The 23,151-nt window shown below is 43.6% G+C and overlaps 1 protein-coding gene across 5 annotated transcripts in view; it reads left to right on the top strand.

The window, feature by feature from the left end:
* Positions 1 to 23,151, top strand: part of CSMD1 (CUB and Sushi multiple domains 1) — a 2,016,488-nt gene that overhangs the window by 1,326,326 nt on the left and 667,011 nt on the right. For all 5 annotated transcript variants that reach the window (XM_058719853.1, XM_058719852.1, XM_058719850.1 and 2 more), the window contains one exon: positions 13,100 to 13,177. In XM_058719853.1, the coding sequence (XP_058575836.1) occupies positions 13,100 to 13,177 (78 nt within the window). The remainder of the gene's footprint in view (positions 1 to 13,099; positions 13,178 to 23,151) is intronic.

Raw genomic sequence — 23,151 nt, 5'->3', positions numbered from 1 at the left:
TGTTTGCATTTAAAATAATCAAGGTGTTTATTCCTTTATTCTTTAAGATCGTTTGACTGTTACTGTCTCATGGTCTATATACAGTGTTCTATGGGGAGTTTGTTATATATTGTTTTATATATATATATACACACACACATACATACACATACACGTATATGTGTATGTATACGTGTGTGTGTGTATATATATATATAAAATCTGAGAACAATTTCTTTAGTAGGATGTTTTGTTGGTTTATTTATTATTATTATTATTTTGAATGAAAAACACGTGCCAATTTCTCTGCTAGAGACTAACATAACAGGATCTTGTCCTAGCTCCTCGGGGACTATACTCAGGGCGTTTACAGTTTCCTCCCCGGTGTCCTGTCTGTGGTGAGGTTAAGGAAAGAAGCTGAAGAAGGGAGAGACAGTGATACTTCACAATGAATGCAAACAGGAACTGGAAAGTTCTCCCTCCTGTTGCAAAGTATCTTTCAAGTGCTTGGCATGCCTAAGAGGAGCCAGACATCACACCTAGGTGCTTTTATTTGTTATGTCAATTACTCTTCACAACTCTGTGAGGCAAGACACTTAATCTTTATTAAACAGAAGAGGTACCTGAGGTTTCGGGACATCTTAACCTGTCAAGGTGACGGCAATAAGAAGTTTCAGGAGGATGATGAGATCTCACATCAAACTCCAAAATCAATGCTGTCTAAGGGTGAGGCTTTCGCTATGACAAGAATCAAGGGTTTGACAAATGCAAATCTGGAAGTGCCCTCAGTGGATGTCTTTGTCTCTTCAGGCTGCTGTAACAAATTACCAGCGTGGTGTCCCATAATCAACAAATACTTATTCCCCATAGTTCTGGAGGCCAAAAAGATCCAGTTTCTGGTGAGGGCCCATTCTCTGGCTCCAAGATGGCAGAAGGGGACAAGGGATCTCTCTGGGACCTCCGCCACAAGCGCCCTAGTTTCATTCCCTAATCACCTACCTAAGGCCTCGCCTCCTAACACCATCACATTGGGAGTTAGGACTTCAACATATGAATTAGATGGTGGATGCAAACATCTGGACCATGGCGGTACATAGTTTAGTGCACACTGATTGCCCAGTACAAGGACAGGGCCTATTTTACATGAGCGATGCTCACGCTTGTTCAATTTTCCCCAATGGCTCTGCCCAGCAGCATGCTTCCCACTGTGTACAGAGTACAGCACTGCTCTTGCAGGGGATGTGCCAGCGCCCTTACCTTCCAGAAGAAGACACAGAAGTCCAGGCTGGAGCCCTGCTCTGGGGTAAATACCATCCACATTGTCTGCCTAGAACAAGAATGAGGACACCGAATATCAGGCTCTTGGAAATTCAAGTCCTTCATTTAATTGATGTGAAAAAGATAAGGCCCTTGGCTCAGGATTTCAGACACTTTCAGAAGTGAGACTGATGCTCAGATCTCTGGACGTCGAGGGCAGTCCCCCTTCCTGCTGAACCAGACATTTCACAAAGTGGGTGCCCACCCTGCCAAGGAAGGTGGCTTCTCCTCATAGTCCAGCTGGGAGAGCTGGGGAAATGGCAGTGGAAAATCTCTCCATGGGGTATAACACAGACATGAAGAGTGTGTTGAGGGAAAAAGACTCAACATCTTTATTGGCAAGTGTGAATTTTCTGAGATAATTATGCGTACATCCCTCTGAATAATATCTACATCTTAACACACAGAAGATGCGGAAGGAGAAAAGGTGTTTTCAGGGCACACTATGTCACTCTCTTTTTTTAATCTTCTCCCTTTCTCTAGAATGTCTCCAATTGGTGTCTCCTTCTTGTCCCCTCTTGTGTCCCTTGGTCCCCTCCATCCCTTGTGTTTCAAAGGAAATGACCTGAAATTAACTTATGTGGGAAAAAAACAATAAATCACTACAGAGTTAAGGAAAAAATCTTTCAATCCCAAAGTGTTCCAAGTTAAATCTTGAATGTTCTTATCTCTGACAACTTAAATTGCAGGGAATATATATTATTTAATTGAGGTCCATGATTTGTTAAGTACACAGAGACAAATAAAGTTAACTGCCTTCCTTCCAATAAAAACTTTTATTGTAATTACCCTTCAAGTTGGCAAAGGATCCAATAACCAAGTGTTTGTGGGTATCCCACAAGAATCCTTCTATCACCTAGATCACGATCATTGATGCAATAATACAACTTCACAAATGAAAACTTTCTCTTTCAATTTAGTGACGTTAGACTAAGACAGTCTGATAGTCAACCAACAAAAACTATCAACAGTAAAACTTTTAACATTGTACAGTATTGGCAATAAATAGCTGAGACTTTTCAGATCCAAAAGATCACTTGTAACACCTTAGAGAGAGGATGATTTCTCCAACAAACAAAAGATTCTGGCTGCTGAAAAATAACAAATAGTAACAAAGAAATCTGATAATGTAGTTCCTAAAACTCAGTTGTCCGTTTTCCTCATGGGTCCATGTGAAGGCATCATAAAATCTAATAGACAATGTAAGAATGGATAGCTGAGTATGGGCTAACTTACAAGGGAGGCTCTGGCAAAATAGCCTAATAAAAAAAAGACAATAGTTATTTATTTCTACATTAAATATATACATATATATGTATATATAACGAGAAACTCCCCATAAAATAAACAAAATAATGTATGGACCATGAGATCATGATAGTATGACTTAAAGAATAGAAGAATAAGCACATTCATTACTTTAAATGCATGTAAATATCTATAGCATTTTTCAACTACCAAGTTAAACATTTTTTTTTTTTTTTTTTTTGGTAAAATTCAATGTTGGCAAAGGTGCTATAGTCAAGATATTCTTAAGTAAACTGCTGAGGTAAACTGGTATAGTTCTTCTAAAAATCAGTTTAATACTGCAGATTAAGAGCCTTGACTAAAGAATATCAGTTCTAGCAACGTATTCTGCGAATGTGGTCAGAATTTACTGACGTGGTCGAAAGGTGTTTGGTGTTATAAACACTTGTAAGGAGCGAGAAAATGTCTGTGAGGGAACTAAATATGTGGAAAGCATTTCTTTTTCAAAACTATTCAAAGACCTCAATAAATCTAGTTTAAAAAATAAACTATGTAATGACAAGAAAAAATGCTCAAAGAATCATACAAGCAGAATAAAAATATATTTACACTTTTGTTTGTATTCTGCAGATATCATGTGTGTCTTTACCTCTATAACCCTTTTAACTTATATATGTAATGCACATAGGGTTGGAAATAAATACACAAATAATAGTAACAGTGGTCATCTTTAGATGATTTGTTCAGTCACTTTTGTTTTCTTTCTGATAATTTTTAGGTTTTCCCAATTTTCCTGCCACGTCCACATACTACTCAATCATAAATAAAAACATTCTATAGGGAAGGAAAACAAAATCAATTCTGTGTGACTCAGTGCACATCTTTTGTTAGAACAGGATCAACGTTAACAGACATTTGAGTCTAAGTAAGTAACATATGAGTTCATCAAAGCATTTCTTTGATAATTATTCAGGAGCAAATCACATTCTGGCTTTGAAAATTTAACGTTGTAAAAAGACATGTCGACTCATATACAAATACAATAAAGCCTTGGTTTGTGAGCATAATTTGTTCTGGAAACATGCTTGTAACCTAAAACACTTGTATATTAAAAAAAATTCTCACATAAGAAAAAATGGAAACTCAGATTATTGGTTCCACAACCCCAAAATATCCATATGAAAATGATTACAATACTGTAATATAACACAAAAGTATTGAAAAATACAAAATATAAAGAAAAATAAACACATTAACCTGCACTTTGAAAACCTTCGTGGCTGGTGTGAGAGAGATAAGAGAGAGGAGGGTTATTTTGTAGAATGACTTTCACTAATGGAATCTTTTTCTGCATGTGGGCCAGTGTATGCACTTGAAAGGATGTTGACTACAGAACAGTATTAATAAACTCTTGTCATACACTGTGTTTAATGTAACTGGCAATAGGGCAGCAGAGGAAAGGGTCTCTATCTGCAGGCATCCTGACCTAGAATGAATCAGAGCATTCCTAAGCTCCCTCTTGGATGGAAAAGCCAAGGCCTGTGCATAGGTGCTTGGAAATGACAGAAAATACACGAGTGCCACTTGTGGGCACCTTCTAACGTTCTGAAAAATCACCCATTCCTGCCAAACATTGTGGCCTGAGATGAAGTATCTGAGCATGGGAGCCGATCACCCAGAGTCCAGGAGAGGGAGAGGGAGAGGGAGGGGGAGGGGGAGGGGGAACCGTTGGCTCAGTTGTGATCATGTCATATTGGGCATCACTCACTACGCATATTGCAAGACATCGCTTATTTATCAAGTTAAGATTTATTAGAAATGTTTGCCCATCTTGTGGAACACTCGCCAAACAAGCTCCTCACGGTCCAAGGTTTTACTGTATTTAAGCATTATATCTTATGTTGTAATAACAAACTTTTCATAAGAAAATTTTACACTGCCAACTGGTTAAAGTGAGTGGCATACTGCATAAAGGAGGCAGGCCGCCTGGGTGGCTCAGTCGGTTAAGCGTCCGACTTGGGCTCAGGTCGTGATCTCGAGGTCCGTGAGTTCGAGCCCGACGTCGGGCTCTGTGCTGAGAGCTCGGAGCTCGAGCCTGGAGCCTGTTTCCGATTCTGTGTCTCCCTCTCTCTGACCCTCCCCCATTCATGCTCTGTCTCTCTCTGTCTCAAAAATAAATAAAACGTTAAAAAAATTAAAAAAAAAAAGGAGGCAGCATGGCCCCCTGGAGAAGCAAGCAGGCTGTAGAATCAGATGTCCGATACGAAGCGGCTCTACCAGTAGCGGTGTAACCCAGGATAAAGCAATTAACCTCGCTGTAAGTCGTGATTTTGCTGGAAATGGTTGTAATCATGGCGGAACTCTTACCACACTGTGATGGGATAGAATAGGATGCACACACAGCACTCTGCTGGAGTCAAATGCGTACTGATTTAAACATTATTGGTAATAATCACAGCACGGTAGTAATAATTTATTGAAGTATTGATGACAATACTTCCATGGGATCCGTGGCTGGGGTGGGGGGGGGTAGTTATAGCAGAGTGTGGATACCAGACAACACACCAGGAAGCCTGTGAACAAGGAGTGGTCAAAGGGGCAGGGACACACGGGGGCGGGAGGGTGATCAGGGCGGGACTGGTGCCCCCCCCCCCCACCTCTGTAGAAGGAGCTCACTGTGCCTGTGACCCCTGCACCGTGCGGGAGTGCAAGTGGAGAACTGACCAGGAGACCTAGCGGTAGGGAAGCCACAGCTCACCTTGTTCAAGGCTGTTTTCAGATTCAAGATAGGACGAGACGGGGCCGGGGCGTGGCCCTTCTCTGGAGCTTCGCTTCACGCCTCAGTTACCCCCAGAGCAGAGCGGGAAGCCGAGGCTCCTCCCCCTGACGCAGCGTCAGGCCGCAGGACCCAGAGCTACTCACGCACGCGCCTGCGTCCTTCTCGCGAGGCTGGGGCTAGCGCGAGGCTTCACCTCCTGACCCGCGGCGTTTTATCACCGCGCTGCCGCCGGGGAGGGGTGAGTACGGGGCAGTGGGAAGCTTGAGAGCTGCAAAGAACCTTCCCGTAGCTGTGTGTTGGTGTCATTTTCTTATTCTTAGTTACTGTTGTTAATCTCTTCCTGGGCCTGACTCATAAATTGCACTTTATCCCAGGTGTGCACACCTGAGTAGGACAGGTGGTAGGTCAGAGAGAGGTCTGTGCTGCTGGTGGGTTCGGGCGTCCTCTGGGGTCTGGGGCGGTGTTCCCGGTGGGTCAGGGGGGCCAGTGGAGCGGTAACACAGTTGGTTTGGGGGTTTCTCCCGCTGCTCCCCGGGAGAGGACAGAGTGGGGACCGTGGCAGCCCATGGGACCACCCAGTCTCTCTGCGTGCTTGCTCTCTGGTTCAGCATTCAGTTTTGTTTTGTCTCGGTTTATGAAGACGGGAAGTAAAACAGTACGTTTCTGTGATAATGGAATTGATCAAGCAGGAAAAAAAAAGTTTGTGCAGAAAGAGGAGGAATTATGGCACTGTGTTTTTGAGGTGCTGAGCTCTCGTGCGGATGTAGAGACTCTGGTTTTAGATGGGGAAATAGGCCCATCGTCTATCATAATGGACATAATGAGAGATTGTGTGCATACGGATTGTTTATCAGTGTCTACACCAACCATACATTAATGATAATTAACCAGAATAGGAAATTGAGTCAATACTTACATGTTTACTGATCTTTGTTTAACTATGGGGGCATTTTGCTTTGGGCTTTAAACATTGTTTTTTAATGTTTGTTTATTTTTGAGAGAGAGAGAGAGAGAGACAGAGTGAGAGTGGGAGGGGCAGAGAGAGAGGGACACACAGAATCTGAAGCACCTCCAGGCACAGAGCCGGATGTCGGGCTCCAACCCATAAACCTCGAGGTCATGACCTGAGCTGAAGTCAGACGCTCAACCGACTGAGCCACTCAGGGCCCCTAAACATTTTTCTTAACGTGTATTTAATCCGAAATTTGAACACTCTTATTATAAACAATAATGAAATCTAATGAAGACATGCTAATTTGGTTGGGGGTGCTAGGTAATTAGATCTATTAATGAAGCAATTGAATATTTTGAAGGCATTTCTAAAAAATTAGGGAACAAATATTCTTAGGGGAAGAAGTGAGTTTTACAGTAAAAAATGCAAGCCACTGGAATTGCTCAAGATATAACATTTTCAAAACATTTACTTGTTTTCTTCAAAAAAGATTGACAAAACTCTAGGAGATACTACAAAAGTGTAGTTTTTTTCCCCCCTACTAATAAAGGAAAGCAGAAAATGTGCCTAACAACCATGAACCAGAACCAGTTTTTTTGTGACGAATGACATTTCTACCAATTCAAGAATAAATTGACATAAAAATGGAAATTTAAAATAAATCATATTTACTAAGGGGACAATATAAAAAGACAATCTAAACACAAAAGATTAATAGCTTGTAGGATATAATTGCTTACTTGCCAAATTAAATAAAAAACAACTGATTAATTGCAAGTCTAAGAGAACAAGAGTGTTTCTGACAATGAGACAAGGTCAGATACTTTCATTTGTATATCTGTTATGTACTTAAGTACTTTATACACCGATATTAGATACTACATGTACATTTATATTTAGTAAAATTAATGAGTATGAGAATCTGAGTCAATCATAAGTGCAATGAACAGGGTTTATATTTTTATTTGCAAACCTTGAATTCTTGAGATAGTCATTGCTGTGTACGCATGATGCAATTTCCTCTGTGAGTTGTAAGGTTTCTCAGTGGTTTCTGTCACTGTATTTAGTAAATTAGTTTTGTTTGAAACTATGGTGCATTTATTTTATTTATTTGAGATGATCCGAGCTCTCCTTTATAGGGAGAGCATTGTTGCAGACATTGGTACGGGAAGCTCCAGGATGTCATTGGCGGAAGATACGGCTTCCTAACAGAGGTGTAATGAGCATGAGGACCTTTGTGAAGGCCAGGTGGCCCTTGCCGGGGACAAGGCGGGGAACCTGGAAAGCATCCAGGACTGAGCTCGATTAGGACCCCATCATGGATGTAGGAGGGGAAGGATGTTCCCTTTGGAAAGGGTTGAGAAAGCAGTCGCTTTACGTAGAAACAGTAATATTTATCTCTTATCATATTGCCACTCTAAACATAGTTATGAAAAACTGTTGTCATTTCGATATAGTGGTTCTTCCCTCAAATTTCCAAACTACCTAAAGTGGGATTTAGCCTGACCCTGACAGATTATAGCGAAAGAAGCTGATAGAAGAAAAAGAAAGAAAGAAAGAAGGAAAGAAAGAAAGAAAGAAAGAATAACATATCCTCTCTGTTGCTATTTTCCAATCTTTTCTACTCTTAACCTGCAAATGTTATCCCTAGAATTTTTCACCTTATTAAATGTCCTCATAGGAAAGGAACTGAAGATACCTATTTGAAGATGCTAAATCTGAATTGCTGAGAAATGATCTTAGGCAGGATAGACCAGTGAGTCTCAGACTCTAGTGATAGCATTTATCCAACTGTCTCTTCCCCACCAAACAAAGTAATGAAGAGAAAGGAAAACAAAATAAAACAAAACAAAGCAAAACAAACAAACAAACAAACAAAAAGCAAAGCCAGGTGGCCGTGCTAAAAATGTGTAGCTTGAGGCCAGGCCCAGCTCCAGAGTTCCTGATTCCATACATCTGAGGTTGACCCAAAAATTTGCGTGGCTGTCATTCAGGAGATGCAACCGTATCATCCACTCTAAGACTTGAGACTGAATGCGCTAAACACTTCTGTCCATGAGAACTTTAGGCTGCTGGCAGAGGTGGCCCTGGGTAAGCGATCTTTCTGGAGATGCTCCCATCTGTCTGCCCTACTGTCTCCCTCTCTTCCTGCATCTTTTCTGGCAAGAGGAACTCTCCATCCAGGTCTGCGGAGAGCCACTGGAGGGGCAGGAGGCCGCTGGATGGAGGAAAAGAGGGGACATGGGAGGAGGGCCCTTGGAGGAATGCCCAAGCCAACTGCCCTTTCTTTACAATGTCACCAGGAACCAGTGCTGTGCAATTAGAAGACCCAACAACTCGAAACAAATTAGGACTCAGTGGGGCAGATAGTCTTCATTACAGCGCCATCTTGTTGGGAAAAAAATCCTCGGTGGAATGACCTTCACACAACTGCATACACTTATTTCCAACATTCCAGAGTTCATCAGGCTCCCAGATAGGACGTGTGTATTTAGAGCCCATTATCGTGCCCTGAAAGCTACTCTTTTTATTTCTGTTTATTTTCTGAATGCGTTTTCTGTTTGTGTTCATCTGTTTCTTCTGGGCGACGTTTGCTTTAGTTTCATGCTCTTTATTATCTCCCGTTGATTATCCTGTTCGTTACTTATTGTGCATTCATCTCTTCTCTCCTGAGTAACTTCAAGACAAAGTTACTACAGCCCAAGACAGCGGTTATGATGGGTGAGGCGCATGAAGGCGTTCCCCAGTTCAAGTTAACCCATTGTCCTGGGGAGTCTGACAGACAGGGTCACTGCAGCCAGCGGCACTGTGGTGAAGGCAGGTGCCAGATCTCCTTCTCCCACCAGACAGAGAGAAGGATGAGGAAGATGTCAGGTGAGGAGGGAGCACACAGGAGAAGAAAGACCCCTGATGCCCATTGATGCTTCTCTGCTAGGCAGTTGGACGTTAGGGAGCAGGATGCCCCCTAGGGGATGCCCTTTGGGGTTAACACCCTTGGAAGGAGGAGAAAGCAGCTATCGTGGGTTTCCTGGAAGTCCTAAGCAGTCCCAGCGATGCACAGGGTGCTTGGAGTTGAACTTGCTCCCCTTCGGGACTTGTATACGCTCGTGTGCATTAGTGTGGTCGGCCCCTGGAGGGTATGACCCCCGGAGAGGTGGCTGTCTGGAGGTCAGCATTCCCTGAAAGGGGCTGACACTGAACACTACCACCGACCAGTCCATCCACGAAGGGGCATCTCCGTGGCACGTCTCCATATCCACCAGGAGTGGCTGCACTGTTAGGAGTCCCATGGTCTGGCTGCGGTACCGGCCGTAACGACCTGCTTGAGCCACATGACCACACTGGGCTGATTCACTCATTTCTCATCTGCCCTGTTGGGAAGAGCTCTTCAAAGTCTATAAAGCACTTCCACACTCTCATTTTCCCCCTGGTGAAATTCACAGCAAAGGGACTGACCGTCGTTGAAAAGATTTAGCAACTGAGTTTGTGGTGTTTAAGTGATTTGTCAGATTACGCGACCATATTAACGGGGGTAAGATTCACAGTCCAAGGCCAGACTCCTTTAGATTATGCCCAGAAGGGAGTGCTTGAAACCCCCATATGCCACTAAACAGGTGGGCTCATCAAAAGAGATCCTGTGAATAAGAACATTTGGGAAAAAATGATTCAGCAGTCCCTTAGGTAGAAAGTCCAACTTGCCATCATATTGGGGTAACTGTGAAGAATTGGCTCCAAAGCAAAGGTCGGTGGTGACAGTAGCTACGTACAGTCATATCTGACACGGAGTCTGCTTTTCACTTGGCTGGTGGACCTCCAGTGTCCTGGGTCCTCTCCTTTCCTGCCACATCCCAGCACACGCCCTGTCCTGGGGCATCCCCCAGGGTCTCAGGCAGGTGCTGCCCCATCCCAGGAGTGCTCTCCAGTCCTCTTGTGCCCCACACCCTGTGTCTGCTGTCCCAGCATGTGCCCCACGCTCTGTGTCCCAGCAGCCTGTAGACAGACTGTCAGGGGTCATCATCAGAGCTGGCCCCGCCTCGTTCTCAGTGCCTTGGCAGCAAGATCCCAAATGTCCAGGTACCCTGCCACCGTGTCTTACCTAGAGTTGTGTGTCTCAGCCTTGGTGGTGAAAGCCGCGACCCATCACCCTACCCATCTGGCGGCAGCTTTGTCTTGGCCGCTCCTGAACCCCAAATCTGCTCAGTGGTGAGCACTTCCCCATCCTTCCCAAGAGGCTTCGTGTGATTCCCTCCTTGGGGGAGGTTTTTTCAATGATGCCTTTCCCCTGCAAAGGTGTGGTCAGTGCCAACGGGAGGGAATTGCTTCCTTCCTCAAATGCAAGAGCTTGCTTTTTAAGAGGGAGGTGGGAAGTGAGGTAGAATCAGCTTTTATTTTATTGCAGAAAGAAAGTAAAAGTAAAAGTATCAGTAGACTATGCTTTCCCTTCAACTTTGGTGATGTTGAGATGATTTCGAAGGCCAGGTACAGGGCTCTCGTCATCTTTGGCTTCCTTCCTTTTAGGGGGTCTCCACCTCCATGCTTCCTGCACTCAAGCTGGCAGAACACAAGGGTTCTGCCTCGTGGGTTCTGAGTGGGGAGATCTGTATCCCAGTCACATATCTCACTCTCCGTGTACTTCCGACAAATCTGTGAGCCTTGGTTTCCCGGCTCCCTGGTATGAGTAAAGGTCTGTACAAGACCTACCTGAGTGGTGGGAGAATTAAACACCATGGTGGGTTTGAAGACGCGTCCCACAATGTAAGCCGCTAACCAGTGTCTGTGTGAAGAGGCAGGTGAAATGTGTGGCGTGGGACTCTGAGAAGCAGAGATGTGGAGACCTGTACCCAGGGGGCCAGAAAGTCCACCGACGAGATGGTGGCAGAGTGCAGAGGGGACACAGGTTCAGTGACATCAGCTATAGAACAACCCGAAGGGCGCTTGCTGTGGCCACCACTAGGGCACACGTCTGAATACACAGTTAGGAGAGTAAGAGCAAACACCGTCAGGCACGGAGTCTATCGTGTGCTCCCCTGGGTTACGTTCGTTATGTCTACACCTTCCTCGTACAGCCTTCCCACCCCTGCATTCGACATCAGCATGCGCACTGCATTAGGGCTCTGCAGAGAATCAGAGCTAATAGGCTCCATATGATTTTTTATAAGAAATTGGCTCTCCCAGTTATGGGAGCTGAGAAGTCCCAAGACCTGTAGGGCAAGTGGGTGAGGTGGAGATCCATAAGGGCTGATGGTGTAGTTACGATCTACAGGCTGGCAGGCTCAAGACCCAGGGAGAGCTGATGTTTCAGTTTAAATCTTAAGGCAGGAAAAGCAGCAGCAACAACGACAACAGTGGAACTAATATCCCAATATGAAGACACACAGGCAGGAAGACTTTTTTGCTACTCAGGAGAATGTCAGCATTTTTTTTCTATTCAGGCCATCTACTGATTAGATATGTCCCACCCAGATTAGGGAGAGCAGTTTGCTTTACTTAGTTGATCTAAATATTAATCACATTCACAAAGCACTGTCACAGAAATGCCCAGGATACTGTTTGACCAAATATCTGGGCACTCTGTACCCACTCAAGTTGACACATAAAATTAACCACCACGCTCACTTTACAGAGAAATTAACAGATTCTGAGTTAAGTGACTTACCCAGACCGCATAGCTACCAAGTTGTTAGCAAAGATTTGAACCCGGATCTGCATACTTTGAGCTACTCTAGGTCGTCTCATTTGTGTACATGATAACTGTTCAAATTAAATATTATATTTTCAATATAAATATTAAATTATTATTTAAAAGTATTTCTTAAGGTTTTTAATGACAGAGAGAGACAGAGCGTGAGTGGGGGTGGGGCAGAGAGAGAGAGGGAGACACAGAATCCGAAGCAGGCTCCAGGCTCTGAGCTGTCAGCACGGAGCCTGACACAGGGCCAGAACTCACAAACTGCGAGATCATGACCTGAGCCGAAGTCAGACACTCAACTGACTAAGCCACCCGGGTGCCCCTTAAATTATTATTTTAATGTAAATAACAATAATATATTTTTACTATTTAAAAGACTTTTAAATCAAAATATTATTTCCTAGTTTCTTCTCAAGAAATGCCTCCTTACTTGTTGTTTTCTAGAAATGACCAGAAAAGTGAAACTTCTTAAAATGTTTGATGCAGGACCTGAAATCACTAAGGAACATAAATTTAAGCTTGAGAACTATGACCCTAGAAACCAATGTCATATATGCCTTTCTTTTTTTTTAAATGCTGTCTATAGATAACAAGCATCTGGGAGGATTTTCATTCTTTTATTTAACATCTTATCCCCAGCACTCAGAACATGATTTCCCATATGAGCTCCCCATGAATGTATGTATGTTAAACTTTGTACTATTAAATAACTACATGAATAAATAAATGAGCAGCTTACATTTTATCTAAAAATTATCATGAACGCAGCAAATTTAGAAAGCTCTAGAGTCATTGCACCTTCCTTGAGAGAGCAGTCTGCCTGAGTGCTTGTTGAAATGGTGGTGATTTCTAGATGGGCCATCACTGGTGTTGAAGGTAAACCACAGCCCACATCATTTTTAGCTTCTGACACTGCTGTTATAAGATGCGATCTTGCTGCCTGATAGCCTTGCATTAATTATTCACAAGCTCTTGTACTTCATTTGCTTTGCATCATTAACCTCTTAGAACGTGTCCCCCTTTCCAGAGGTTGGTAAGCACGCAGTCATGACTCAAAATGCTGTGAGGATAAAGCACTATTTTGTGATATCCCTTTGACTCTTACCTACTAATGGCTTTATTTTGTTTCTTGCAGTGAAAAAGGCAATTGAATTGAAGTCAAGAGGAGTCAAGATGATGCCCAGCAAGGACAGTAGTCATAAAAACTCCGTCTGTAAGTCCTCTTTTCTTTCTATATGAGGATTGATATGTCAATTAGAGGGGACACAGAGGAGAGAATGGAGGCGTCCTGGAGAAGTAATCCTATAAACTGCTTTTCTCGCTTCCCCTCTTTCTACTTTTCAACCTGCGAAAGTATTTGCTGGAAGAAAGAATGTGCACTGGCTTCACATTGTTGGGGAAGAATGTCCTGTTGACATTGTCCTAAATGAATCCGCTAAGTGTGTCTCAAATCTGTCTTGACTCTCTGCTCTCAATGGTCACTGTGAGGCTGGACCTTCCGATTTCTCTCATGAATAAGTGTTCCACTGCTAGCGTTTGATCCCTGCTTCCTTCCATTCTTGTATGGATCTTTAGGATATGGTAGTCTGGTCTTACCATTTTCCTGTTACGATGCTCTCGATCATCTGTTGCCTGAAGAATAAAATAGCTTTAGGGCAAATCCTGAGTCCTTCCAAAGAGGAAATACGTACATATATATACATGTACATAAAGACCACATGTATACAGGCTCCATTTGCATATGCCTGGCACGTGGTAGTACTCCGTCACTAGCTGTTGGATGACGGGAGGTGTCTCCTACCACCTACTTTTCTAGTGTCTTCTCCTGGAAGTCTCGTTATTACTCAGCTGAAGGGACCACCTTGCCATGCCTTGGATGATGTCACGGAGCCTCTCTGCCAGAAGTGACCTGCCTCCCTTCACTGAATGCAGAAACCCACGTCATGCTTAGAGACTCCCCTCCCCCTCTGAAGGCTCTCCTGACTCCCAGGCATGGTTAGCTGGTCCCTCGTTTGGTTCTTACCTCTGTGACGTCATTTATTTTGTCAGTTTCACGGTGCGTTTACCTGTCCTACGAAGTGCAGCTCCGCAGGCCCCATGGTGATACCCAGGCGGGTTCATTTCCAGTGTGGTCCTTGCTCAGGCACCGTTGTTCCTTTTAGGACTTTCAAGCTGTCGAGTTGCCTTTTCTGTTCATTCCTGGTGACTTCTTCTGGTGTCCCTACTTACCTGCTCTCTTTGTGCTCCTTGTCCAGTGTTTGGGATCTACGCATTTTATCCATTTTCCCACTGCCTAGCATTTAGTAGAGATGGAAATCTTGGCATGGACATCTTGAGCTCCCTCAGCCCACCCAGCTCTGATTTTATCTGCGTGATGTATTGGGCTTCTGCATGAAGTTTTCTCCATGGCAGATACTCTACAACAGCTAATAAATAAACAAAAATAAACAGCAATATAAATCTTTTAAAAATCACTTTGTAGACCTACTTCTGCTTCTCAGTATCCCATTTGTATGGTATCCTACTCATTGCCTGTGGAACAGGGTCCATTGACTAGATGATGGCCCTGTTCCCTGGCCACTGAAGAGGACAGAGAAGTAGACTCAGACTCCTAGGATGTAAGTGTCAGATACAGGGCATGTCTTAGATCTCTCAGGCTACCATAACAAAGTACCCTAGATTGGGTGGTTTCAATTTATGTCACATGGTTCTAGAGGCTGGAAAGTCTGAGATCAAGGCAGATTGAAGTTCTGATGAGGATTGCTTCCTGGTTTATAGATAGCTGTCGTCTCTTATATCCTTATATGGTGGAGGGAGAAATCATCTCTCCTGTCCCTTATCAAGGCACTTATCCCATCATGAAGGTTCATGCTCATGACCTCCTTACCTTCCAAAGGCCCACCTCCAGATACCATCACACTGGAGGTTAGGATTTCAATAAAACAATTTTGAGAGGATGCAAAGATTCAGTCTATCAAAGGATGTATTGCTTGAACTCTGACTAACCCAGGTCCTTAGGTACCACACACACACAAAGTCAATCTGTAAATATTTTCATTACGCTTTCTGTTTGATAATCATGGAAAGTGCCATTCAAATCAGATTGGACTAAAAAAAAATGGAATCCAGATGAAGGCAGAAAACAACTAAGTGACAGAGAAAGAAAGGAAGGGTTTTATTAATAAAGTTTTGATAGTTTTTGCTAGCTTTTAATTCTGGATGTTCAGTAGGGTAGGGGATGTGGTATTTATAATAGTTTTGTACTTTATATTTTATAGTTGAACACCTTACAGAGATAACCCACAGTAATGTAGAACCACACAGCTGCTGAACCTCCCCATTACATCAGTATTAGGTCAACACCAAACTTCTCTGCTAGAGCAAAATGTAGATGGAAGCTATCTTTGTAAAGAGAATGTCTCTCTGTCCTTATCTGAACATGAAGTGACAAAGGCCTGATTACTCACTTGGTGTGAAAAAGGATGCTGTCCTTTCTCCAAACAGCATTAAACTTTTGGTTTTGGTTGTGAGACATGAGAGTTAATTATTAGAAAAAAATGAGGATCGAAGAAACTGAGGGCCTTCTGAGGTCCACGATGTAATAAATAATAAAATGTTATTTACACAGAAGTTGTGGCCAGAAAACTAAGTGACGTGTTTCCTAGAGAAATGGACTTGGACTTTGAAGACAAGGATTCCGTGGTTGTAAAAGTATGAAAGGTAGCCAAGGTCAGGTTTCATCATTTATGAAATTAAAACAATAACATGTTAATTAATGCTTAATTTAACGTTTTAATTTGGTCAAGTGGGTAAAGCAAGGTGTTTATAGATTGCCCTCTCCAGTATACTTTGTGTGATGGGCATTCAGCAAACCACACCGTGAGGAACTGGATTTTCTCTGATGAAAACAACCCTTTAGTAAGTAATCCCGCCTCACATTATTCTCCTCCAGAGGGGGCATCTGGTTCCTGTTGGGACCCTGTTTAGGTTGCTAGAAACTGCTCAAGATTCTGATCATCCACACAGGGCAAACTACCCAAAGATTCAGGTGTTTGAAGAGAAACAAACAGAGAAAACACTAGACAAGGCAAGGGACCATGCCTTCTGGCAGTGTCGATCCAAGCCTCCCCAAGTGCCAGGAAGAGAGACAGATACCTGGCTGGGGAAACGGAAAGATTTGACAGACTCCCTCAAGGAATTCATGGTTTAATGATGAAAGGCTCATATAATTATAGCAGTTAGGTCACTAGAGTGCTGGAACGAGGTGACATGTACTGTGTTTTATAGCAAGACTAAGCAAGGATTTTATCACTTGTATGTTAGGGAAGTTTGTACAGATCTATAGTGACTGGTGCATAGGTTAAAAGCATTTTCCGTTTCATCGGATAGATAACCAGTGCCTGTATTGAGGTCCATTTTCCAGCCACTTAGCACACATCCCTAGGGCCAGAGTGCATTTCCTTCCTAGACCTGCCTTGGTTCTCCATTTGGTCCGAGACCAGCTCCATGAGAGCGGAGTGCTCCCAGCCAGCAAAGCCCTTCCCAGCTGGTGCCTTTACAGGATCACAAGCTGCACTTCCTCCTCCCCAATAGCCCAGCCAACAAGCACTTAGCACGTATATACTGACTAAATAAATGAAAAAGGGGAGAACACAGGAGAGGCTCGTTTTCCCCCATTGTGGAACAAAAGCCCTACATATCCTCTCTTCTCCATGGGATTGATGAATCTTCTGTGAATTTTGCTCTGGAATCTATATCGGTCAGTTTCTTTATCCAGCCCTGGTTTCACGTTACCAATTAACCCCTTAGTCATTCACATCTGTCCTTCACATGCACAAACGTGATCACATAGTACAGGGGGTGGGCACAAGTGGGGATATTTTAGCCCTTCTACATAATGAGGGCAATTAATTTCCTCCATTACCGTGTAGAGTGGAATGATGTACAAGTTTGTTTTTTCATCAGGTTCATTCATTATTGATTAATAAGTGTTTTCAAAAAATCTCAGAGGTAATTAAGGTATTCATTCTGCCTATTGCTCTACATTTCTAATCATTTTAAGCTTTGGCAAGATTGCAACATAAATGGGGAGCATCACTCAGCAGAAGGGCATCGGGAGAAAGCTCAGTGACTGTCCCACCCTGAGCTTCCCTGCTGTCTCCCAGTGACGTGGGGTTCGCCTTTCTTCTGAGAACAGACCCTCTCAACACCAAGTGGTTATTAAATTGTCACTGCCTAATTTTAACGTTTATTTATTTTTGAGACAGAGAGAGACACAGCATGAATGGGGGAGGGGCAGAGAGAGAGGGAAACACAGAATTGGAAGCAGGCTCCAGGCTCCAAGCCATCAGCCCAGAGCCCGACGCGGTGCTTGAACTCGCGGACTGCGAGATCGTGACCTGAGCTGAAGTCGGACGCCCAACCGACTGAGCCACCCAGGTGCCCCATCACTGCCTATTTTTAAACGGCAGTAACGGTAGACACAGTATGTCTTCCTCTTCTGAATCTTGACAGTCGCCTATGTGGGATACAGTGTTAGCAGCCCCCCATGGGAGAACCAGGAGCCTGGACAATCCGTTAGTGCCCTTCTAACTCCAAAATATAAAAATCTGTAGGGAGGAGGGTAAACGAAAACCTTGGTTGTTATTTTTCAGCTAGAGATTGTTTTCCCCTGTAAAGTTAAGGACAAATGACTTTACAAACTCCACATTGATTTGTTGTAACTCACTCAGATGTATTGATGGCCCATGCTGTGTACTGAGCACAGCGGTCACAACAGTGGATACCCAAGCAGGGTAGGACATTGATGCGGAATCATTATTTAATGTAAAATAGAAGAAAACACTACGGAAAAATTGAACAGTATAATGCATTACCTTATAAACCCTTGGGTAAAAATAACAACAGAACATCATAAAATAAATGACCCTAGAATTCTCCTACATTTGACTGTAAACCATTTATTTCATTGCCTTTGTGTCTATGGATAATCAATATTTTTTTTTCTACCTTGAAAAATAAAAATACCTGAAGCAAAATAGTCCAAGTTGCCAAATAGTCCTGTTAATGAAAAGCAATTGATCAGGTATCATCTTCTGTAATGATACTCAGTAGTTCCATTTTTTCCCTCTGGTTTTTCTTTTGAGTCAGAAATAATTATTTGGAAAGGCAGATTTTAAAATTTTTGTAGCTCTGTTTTTAGAATGACACAGCAAAATGATGCCTTAACCACTCTATACAGCTAGAGATACAATCACAACTATATAACGTCTGATTTACCTTTTTAACACACATGACTGGTTAATCCATTTTCTAAAATATACCCTTATAAATGACTTTCCATCTGTCTGGGGTCATACTGCATTTATCCCCTTATCACTATAATTATGTTACACTCATAGTGTTCATTTTCTTAAGTTTGGAAAAATTTAAGAGCGTGTGAGATATACTTGTGTGAAATACTTTTTACTTATATTCTGATGGGCGGTAAAGAAAAAAAAGGGATTAATCTTGTGTCTTGCCTAGTTTCTTGCCTTCTTGTTGGATGCTAAGCTTAGTGACGTTATCACCAAGGGCTCAGCCCAAGGACACTCTCCTGTCAGCCCTCTCTCTGCCAATGGTGACTGGTGTAAGCTAGGAAAACAGCAACCGTGAATTCTCATTAATGGGGTTAAAACAAGAGATGAAGAAAAGGCAGACCATCCCAATAACTGTCTTGGTTTGGAAAGCAGTTCCTGTGCGATCACTGGAACGGAATGAGCTGTGTTTGGCTTACTGTCCTGGACTGCCATCTGGATTTCCAGACTCTGACATCCGGCTGCCACGCAAAGTTTGCACACCCCCGTGTCAGGGACGTCTCTCGGACCAGGCCGTTCCTTTTCTTCGCCGGGGACCCGGAGCCTGGTGCCGGCCCTCTCTCCGGCAGCCAGCAGGCCTGCGCCCTCCCAGCCATCACAGGCCGGCCATTTCTCCTTCGCTCCTGGCCACCATGGTCCCTGGCCGGCCCGCAGTGTTACCGCGTCTTCTTCCCCCAGCCTCCAGTCCGCCTGCTTCCCCGCGGTGGGTCACGCTGCCGCGAGCCCTCTGGGCGACACGACGGTGGCTTCCACGCACTGTACTCCATCCCCTCCGCCTCTTACCCTCCTCCACTGGTTGGGACGTGTTTCTTCAAAACCTCCCGCATCTTCCGCCCGGCTCTGCTCCTCTGTTTCCTTAGTTTGAAACGATGCTCTCCAAGGACTCTCATCCCTCCCTTCCTTCGGCGAATCTCTCAGAATTTACCTTTTCTGAAAGACTCACTGGCCATCCTGCTTCCACACGTCTTGCCTGCCCATTATCGTATCCCTCGTGTTCTTCGCTCTGGTTTCTGTGTACCACTCGCCATGACATATCCCAGCCACCACACGTGTGTATTTACGCTCTACTTGCGGGGCGCGTGTGCGTGTATTTGGATGTGCGTGTATGTGTGTCCTTATTCTTGTCTCCCCCCACCCCAAAACTAGAATATAAACTTGAGGATAGAGCTTTCCTTCTCCTTTCTTCGCTGATATCTACAAGTTGCTAGAGTCACATGCACACAGAAGTTGCTCAAAACGCTTGTCCATTGAACGCCTGAGTGTCCTAGTTACGTGGTAGCCTGGAGCAGGGTGACAGAGTCGTGCTCACACTTTTCTTCAGTGATGTCATTGTATCCCACATCTCATTCATGCACACAGTAGTCACACATTGAGGAAAGACCAAGAGCTTAGGGCTGTTCAGAATATGTTCCTTCCCCAGAGAAAGTTACAGCTAACTGGTATTTCTGGTTATATAAATATTTATCAGACAGAGCCTGTCTTAATAAACGTAGCAACATTTAGTGAGCTTTGAGTAAAGATACAAGTTTATTTTTCCAAACAGCAGCACATCGACCCATAAAAAGTAAGAATCTACAGAAAGTTAGGATGTGAAACAATTACATTAGTCACGTACTATGCCACCAGCCAAGTCACCACACCTTCTGTACGAGACCTCTTTAATGGCTGGGTCACTTGAATATCTCACGTATAGACATGCGCTTGGCATTGGTCGAAAGTATGCTGCATTATCAAAATCACGCGTATTACATGAAAACGACCCTGTTGATTGAATCACACATCAATGGCAGTAACATTCTGTAGTCTTAGAACGTGATACCCACATTTTCACTGTGAGGAATTGATTTTCTTCAAGTGTCTGTTATGAGTTGTTAACAAGTAGTAAACTCTCATTGTCAGTCTAGATTTTGTGCTCTAGGAGGTCAGCGACCACTCTGTGGTGCACCTGTTTCCCCCTGGCACTACCGAGTGAGTCCGCGTGTCAGTGGATCGCGGACTGGGACGTGCCTGCTTTTCGAGAGGTCGTTTAAAGAATGCGGTGGTGAAAGGCGGACAGCCTGTCTCCTGTGTACCCGCCCAGGTTCAGAGCTGCAGGGGGCTGGGATGCAGGGAGGGGCAACGGAAGGAGAGTGTGTGAGGAGATGAATAACCCTGAGTAGCCCACTTAATTCGCCTCCGAGGCAAGGCTACCCGGGGAACAGAATCATCCAGCTGGTCAGGATGCTGTGTGGTTTCCAACCCTGAGACTTTATTCCGGAAATAATTTTCATCTGGCCCAGTACCTGCATATGTTGTTGTTCTGTTCACCCCCACATGAATCGTCTTCAAAAATTAAAATGATCTGCTTTACCCATTCCCCCCAAAAAAGCATGCTTTGCTTCCCAATACTGTCGTTAGTGTCACTACACGTAACATTAAATGGCCAGCCGTCCTGCCCATCATCCGGCTTTGTTTTTAGGGGACCTTCGTGCTCTATTATTAATGGGTGATTTGTTTGAATGGTTGCAGACTACGGTGATTTGTAATCCCACTACAGAAAAAGCCATGCCTGCTTTCTCTGTGCTGGGTTTCCGGCACTAAGTGCTCTAGGTCTTGCTTCGAAGCGGATTTTGACAGTAGGAAAAATAATAGCCCCATTAACCTCTAACAGTTGTATAAAGGTTTAATAAAACACGAGGGATAATTGCCGCAATCTACTGTGTTCTATCATAAAACGTGGTAAGAGGGAGTTTTGCAATTGTGAAAGACCCTTGGTTTCTTAACAAATGTAGCACGAATCCCCACGTAGCACGAATATGCTAGATTTCATGAATTGCTTCATAAATCAGGTAAGTAAATTATGCTTGCAGTTTCTACATAGGCCTTTGTCACTGCAGGAACTAAAATATCTTTCAAAGTGCGGTGGGAACCCCGGCTGCAGAGGGGAGTGCTGTCTGGAAACAGGGTAGGAACAGCGTCACTGGTAACTAGGAGGAGAAGAAGGTGGCTCATCAATTATTTAACACACCACTTACACAGATAATTGCTTAAGTAACCAGGAAAAAGAAGGGACCTATGAAAATACGTAAAATAAGATACAGCTTGATTGGATCAGAGACAGTTAAATGGTACTGTAACCCTAATAGGAAGTAAAATGCTTTTTCAGTGATTTCAGCGTACAATTATGGAGCATAATTGATTAACTAAAGGGAAAAAAACTCACTTTGCAAAGCGACTGGAGAATGCATTATTTTGTTTGAGAGAGCTCGCAGGTGGCTGCAGCTCTGACAGGACAGGATACATCGTAGCATTTCCGTCATTTGTTTTTTCAGAAGCCCAGAATATCACATGTTGGGTTTGTGTTTTCATCAAACTTTATAAAGCAACTTAACCTTCCAAAATAATTGGATGAGAACGGAGTGCCGAAGAACCGAAGAACCGTAAGGCTCTGGAGCCTTGTGGGATTATTGGTGTTTGGGTGTCAGTACAGTTAAAATAATACCAGCAGCAGTTAGAAGGAATCGCCTTTCTGATGGCATTAAATTACCTTACATGATGGAATGTTTGCTAGTGAGTAACTTCCATCAGAAACTAAAGAGGAAGATAATTAATCATGGTGACTCCTTTATGAATTCAGTGAAAGCCCTCCATTTTACACATGAGGAAACTGAGTCCATGAGTTAAATTAATTAGCCTCACGATAAAGACAAGAGCTGGAGCTAAAAATCAGGTTCTCAGAACATCAAGGGGAATTCAGAAAAAAAAAAAAAAAAGAAATACACATCCCTGAAGCCCCATCATTTTATTTAAATCACATTTTGAAGGTGCCAGGAGGAAACTGAAAATATTTTCAGATTAAGTCCTTTGAGTGTGTATGACATTACAGAATCATAACATTACAATGGACTTCCAGTTTTTGGGGAGAAATCACTTTGCCCAGACTTGGTAACTTTGCCTCGCTGAATGAGAAATTTAGATAAATGAACTGATGTTGACCAAGCGGTGATTATGCCGATAATTTATGTTAATTTTAAGGAAGGCGATTAGCATGTTCAGTAACATGGAAAATACAAGAAGCAGCATAGGTACCGCATGTGTGTAGATTGATGGAGAAGTAGAAACACCCACCTTTCTTCAGTGATTCAGGGACAGCCTCTTGGGAAGACATGGGCACATTCAGATTCGCTCTGGCGAACTTATGCCCTGCCCGTATCACAGGTGATCCTCCAAAGCCTCGAACACCAGTCATGTGCCCTACAGTGCCTTTGCAACATTTTACTTGTTGCCAGTCTCTCTTTTTGACTGCTTGTTTTGAAATAATTATAGATTCCCAGGAACTTGCAATGAAGTCTACAAGGAACGCTTGTACCTTCACTGTTGTCCTGAATGGTAACATCTCCCCTGTCTGGAACGCAGTAGCACAGTGGGTCCAGTGACTTTGGGACAGTCCACAGAACTGATTCGATTTCACCAGTTCACGTGTGTGTGTGTGTGTGTGTGTGTGTGCACGCGCGCGTGTGCTTGCACAGCTCTGTGCACTCGTATCACGTCTGTGGGTTCTTGGAGCAACCGCAGTCACGGTACAGAACTCACGTCTATTCTCCAGCTGTCTTTTCAAGGGTATCTTGAAATATCCACCTTGCTGTTTCAAGGGTGTCTTGTTCATGGAGCCGTGAAGCGGGTAACCATTTGTGACTGGCATGTGCCGCTAGCACAACTTCCTTGCCATCCACCCAAGTGTTTGTATGTAAAGTTTGCTCCTTTTTCTTGCCATGTGGTGTCCCATGGCTTCCCTGTACCCTGGGTTGTTTCTCCTTTGTGTCGTTGAAGGATGTTGGGTGTCTTTCTGATT

Source organism: Neofelis nebulosa, chromosome 3 (genome assembly GCF_028018385.1).
Source record: "Neofelis nebulosa isolate mNeoNeb1 chromosome 3, mNeoNeb1.pri, whole genome shotgun sequence".
In the NCBI taxonomy this organism is placed as follows: domain Eukaryota; kingdom Metazoa; phylum Chordata; class Mammalia; order Carnivora; family Felidae; genus Neofelis; species Neofelis nebulosa.
The sequence above is the reverse complement of the archived record's forward strand: the minus strand, read 5'-3'. Positions and strand labels throughout refer to the sequence as shown.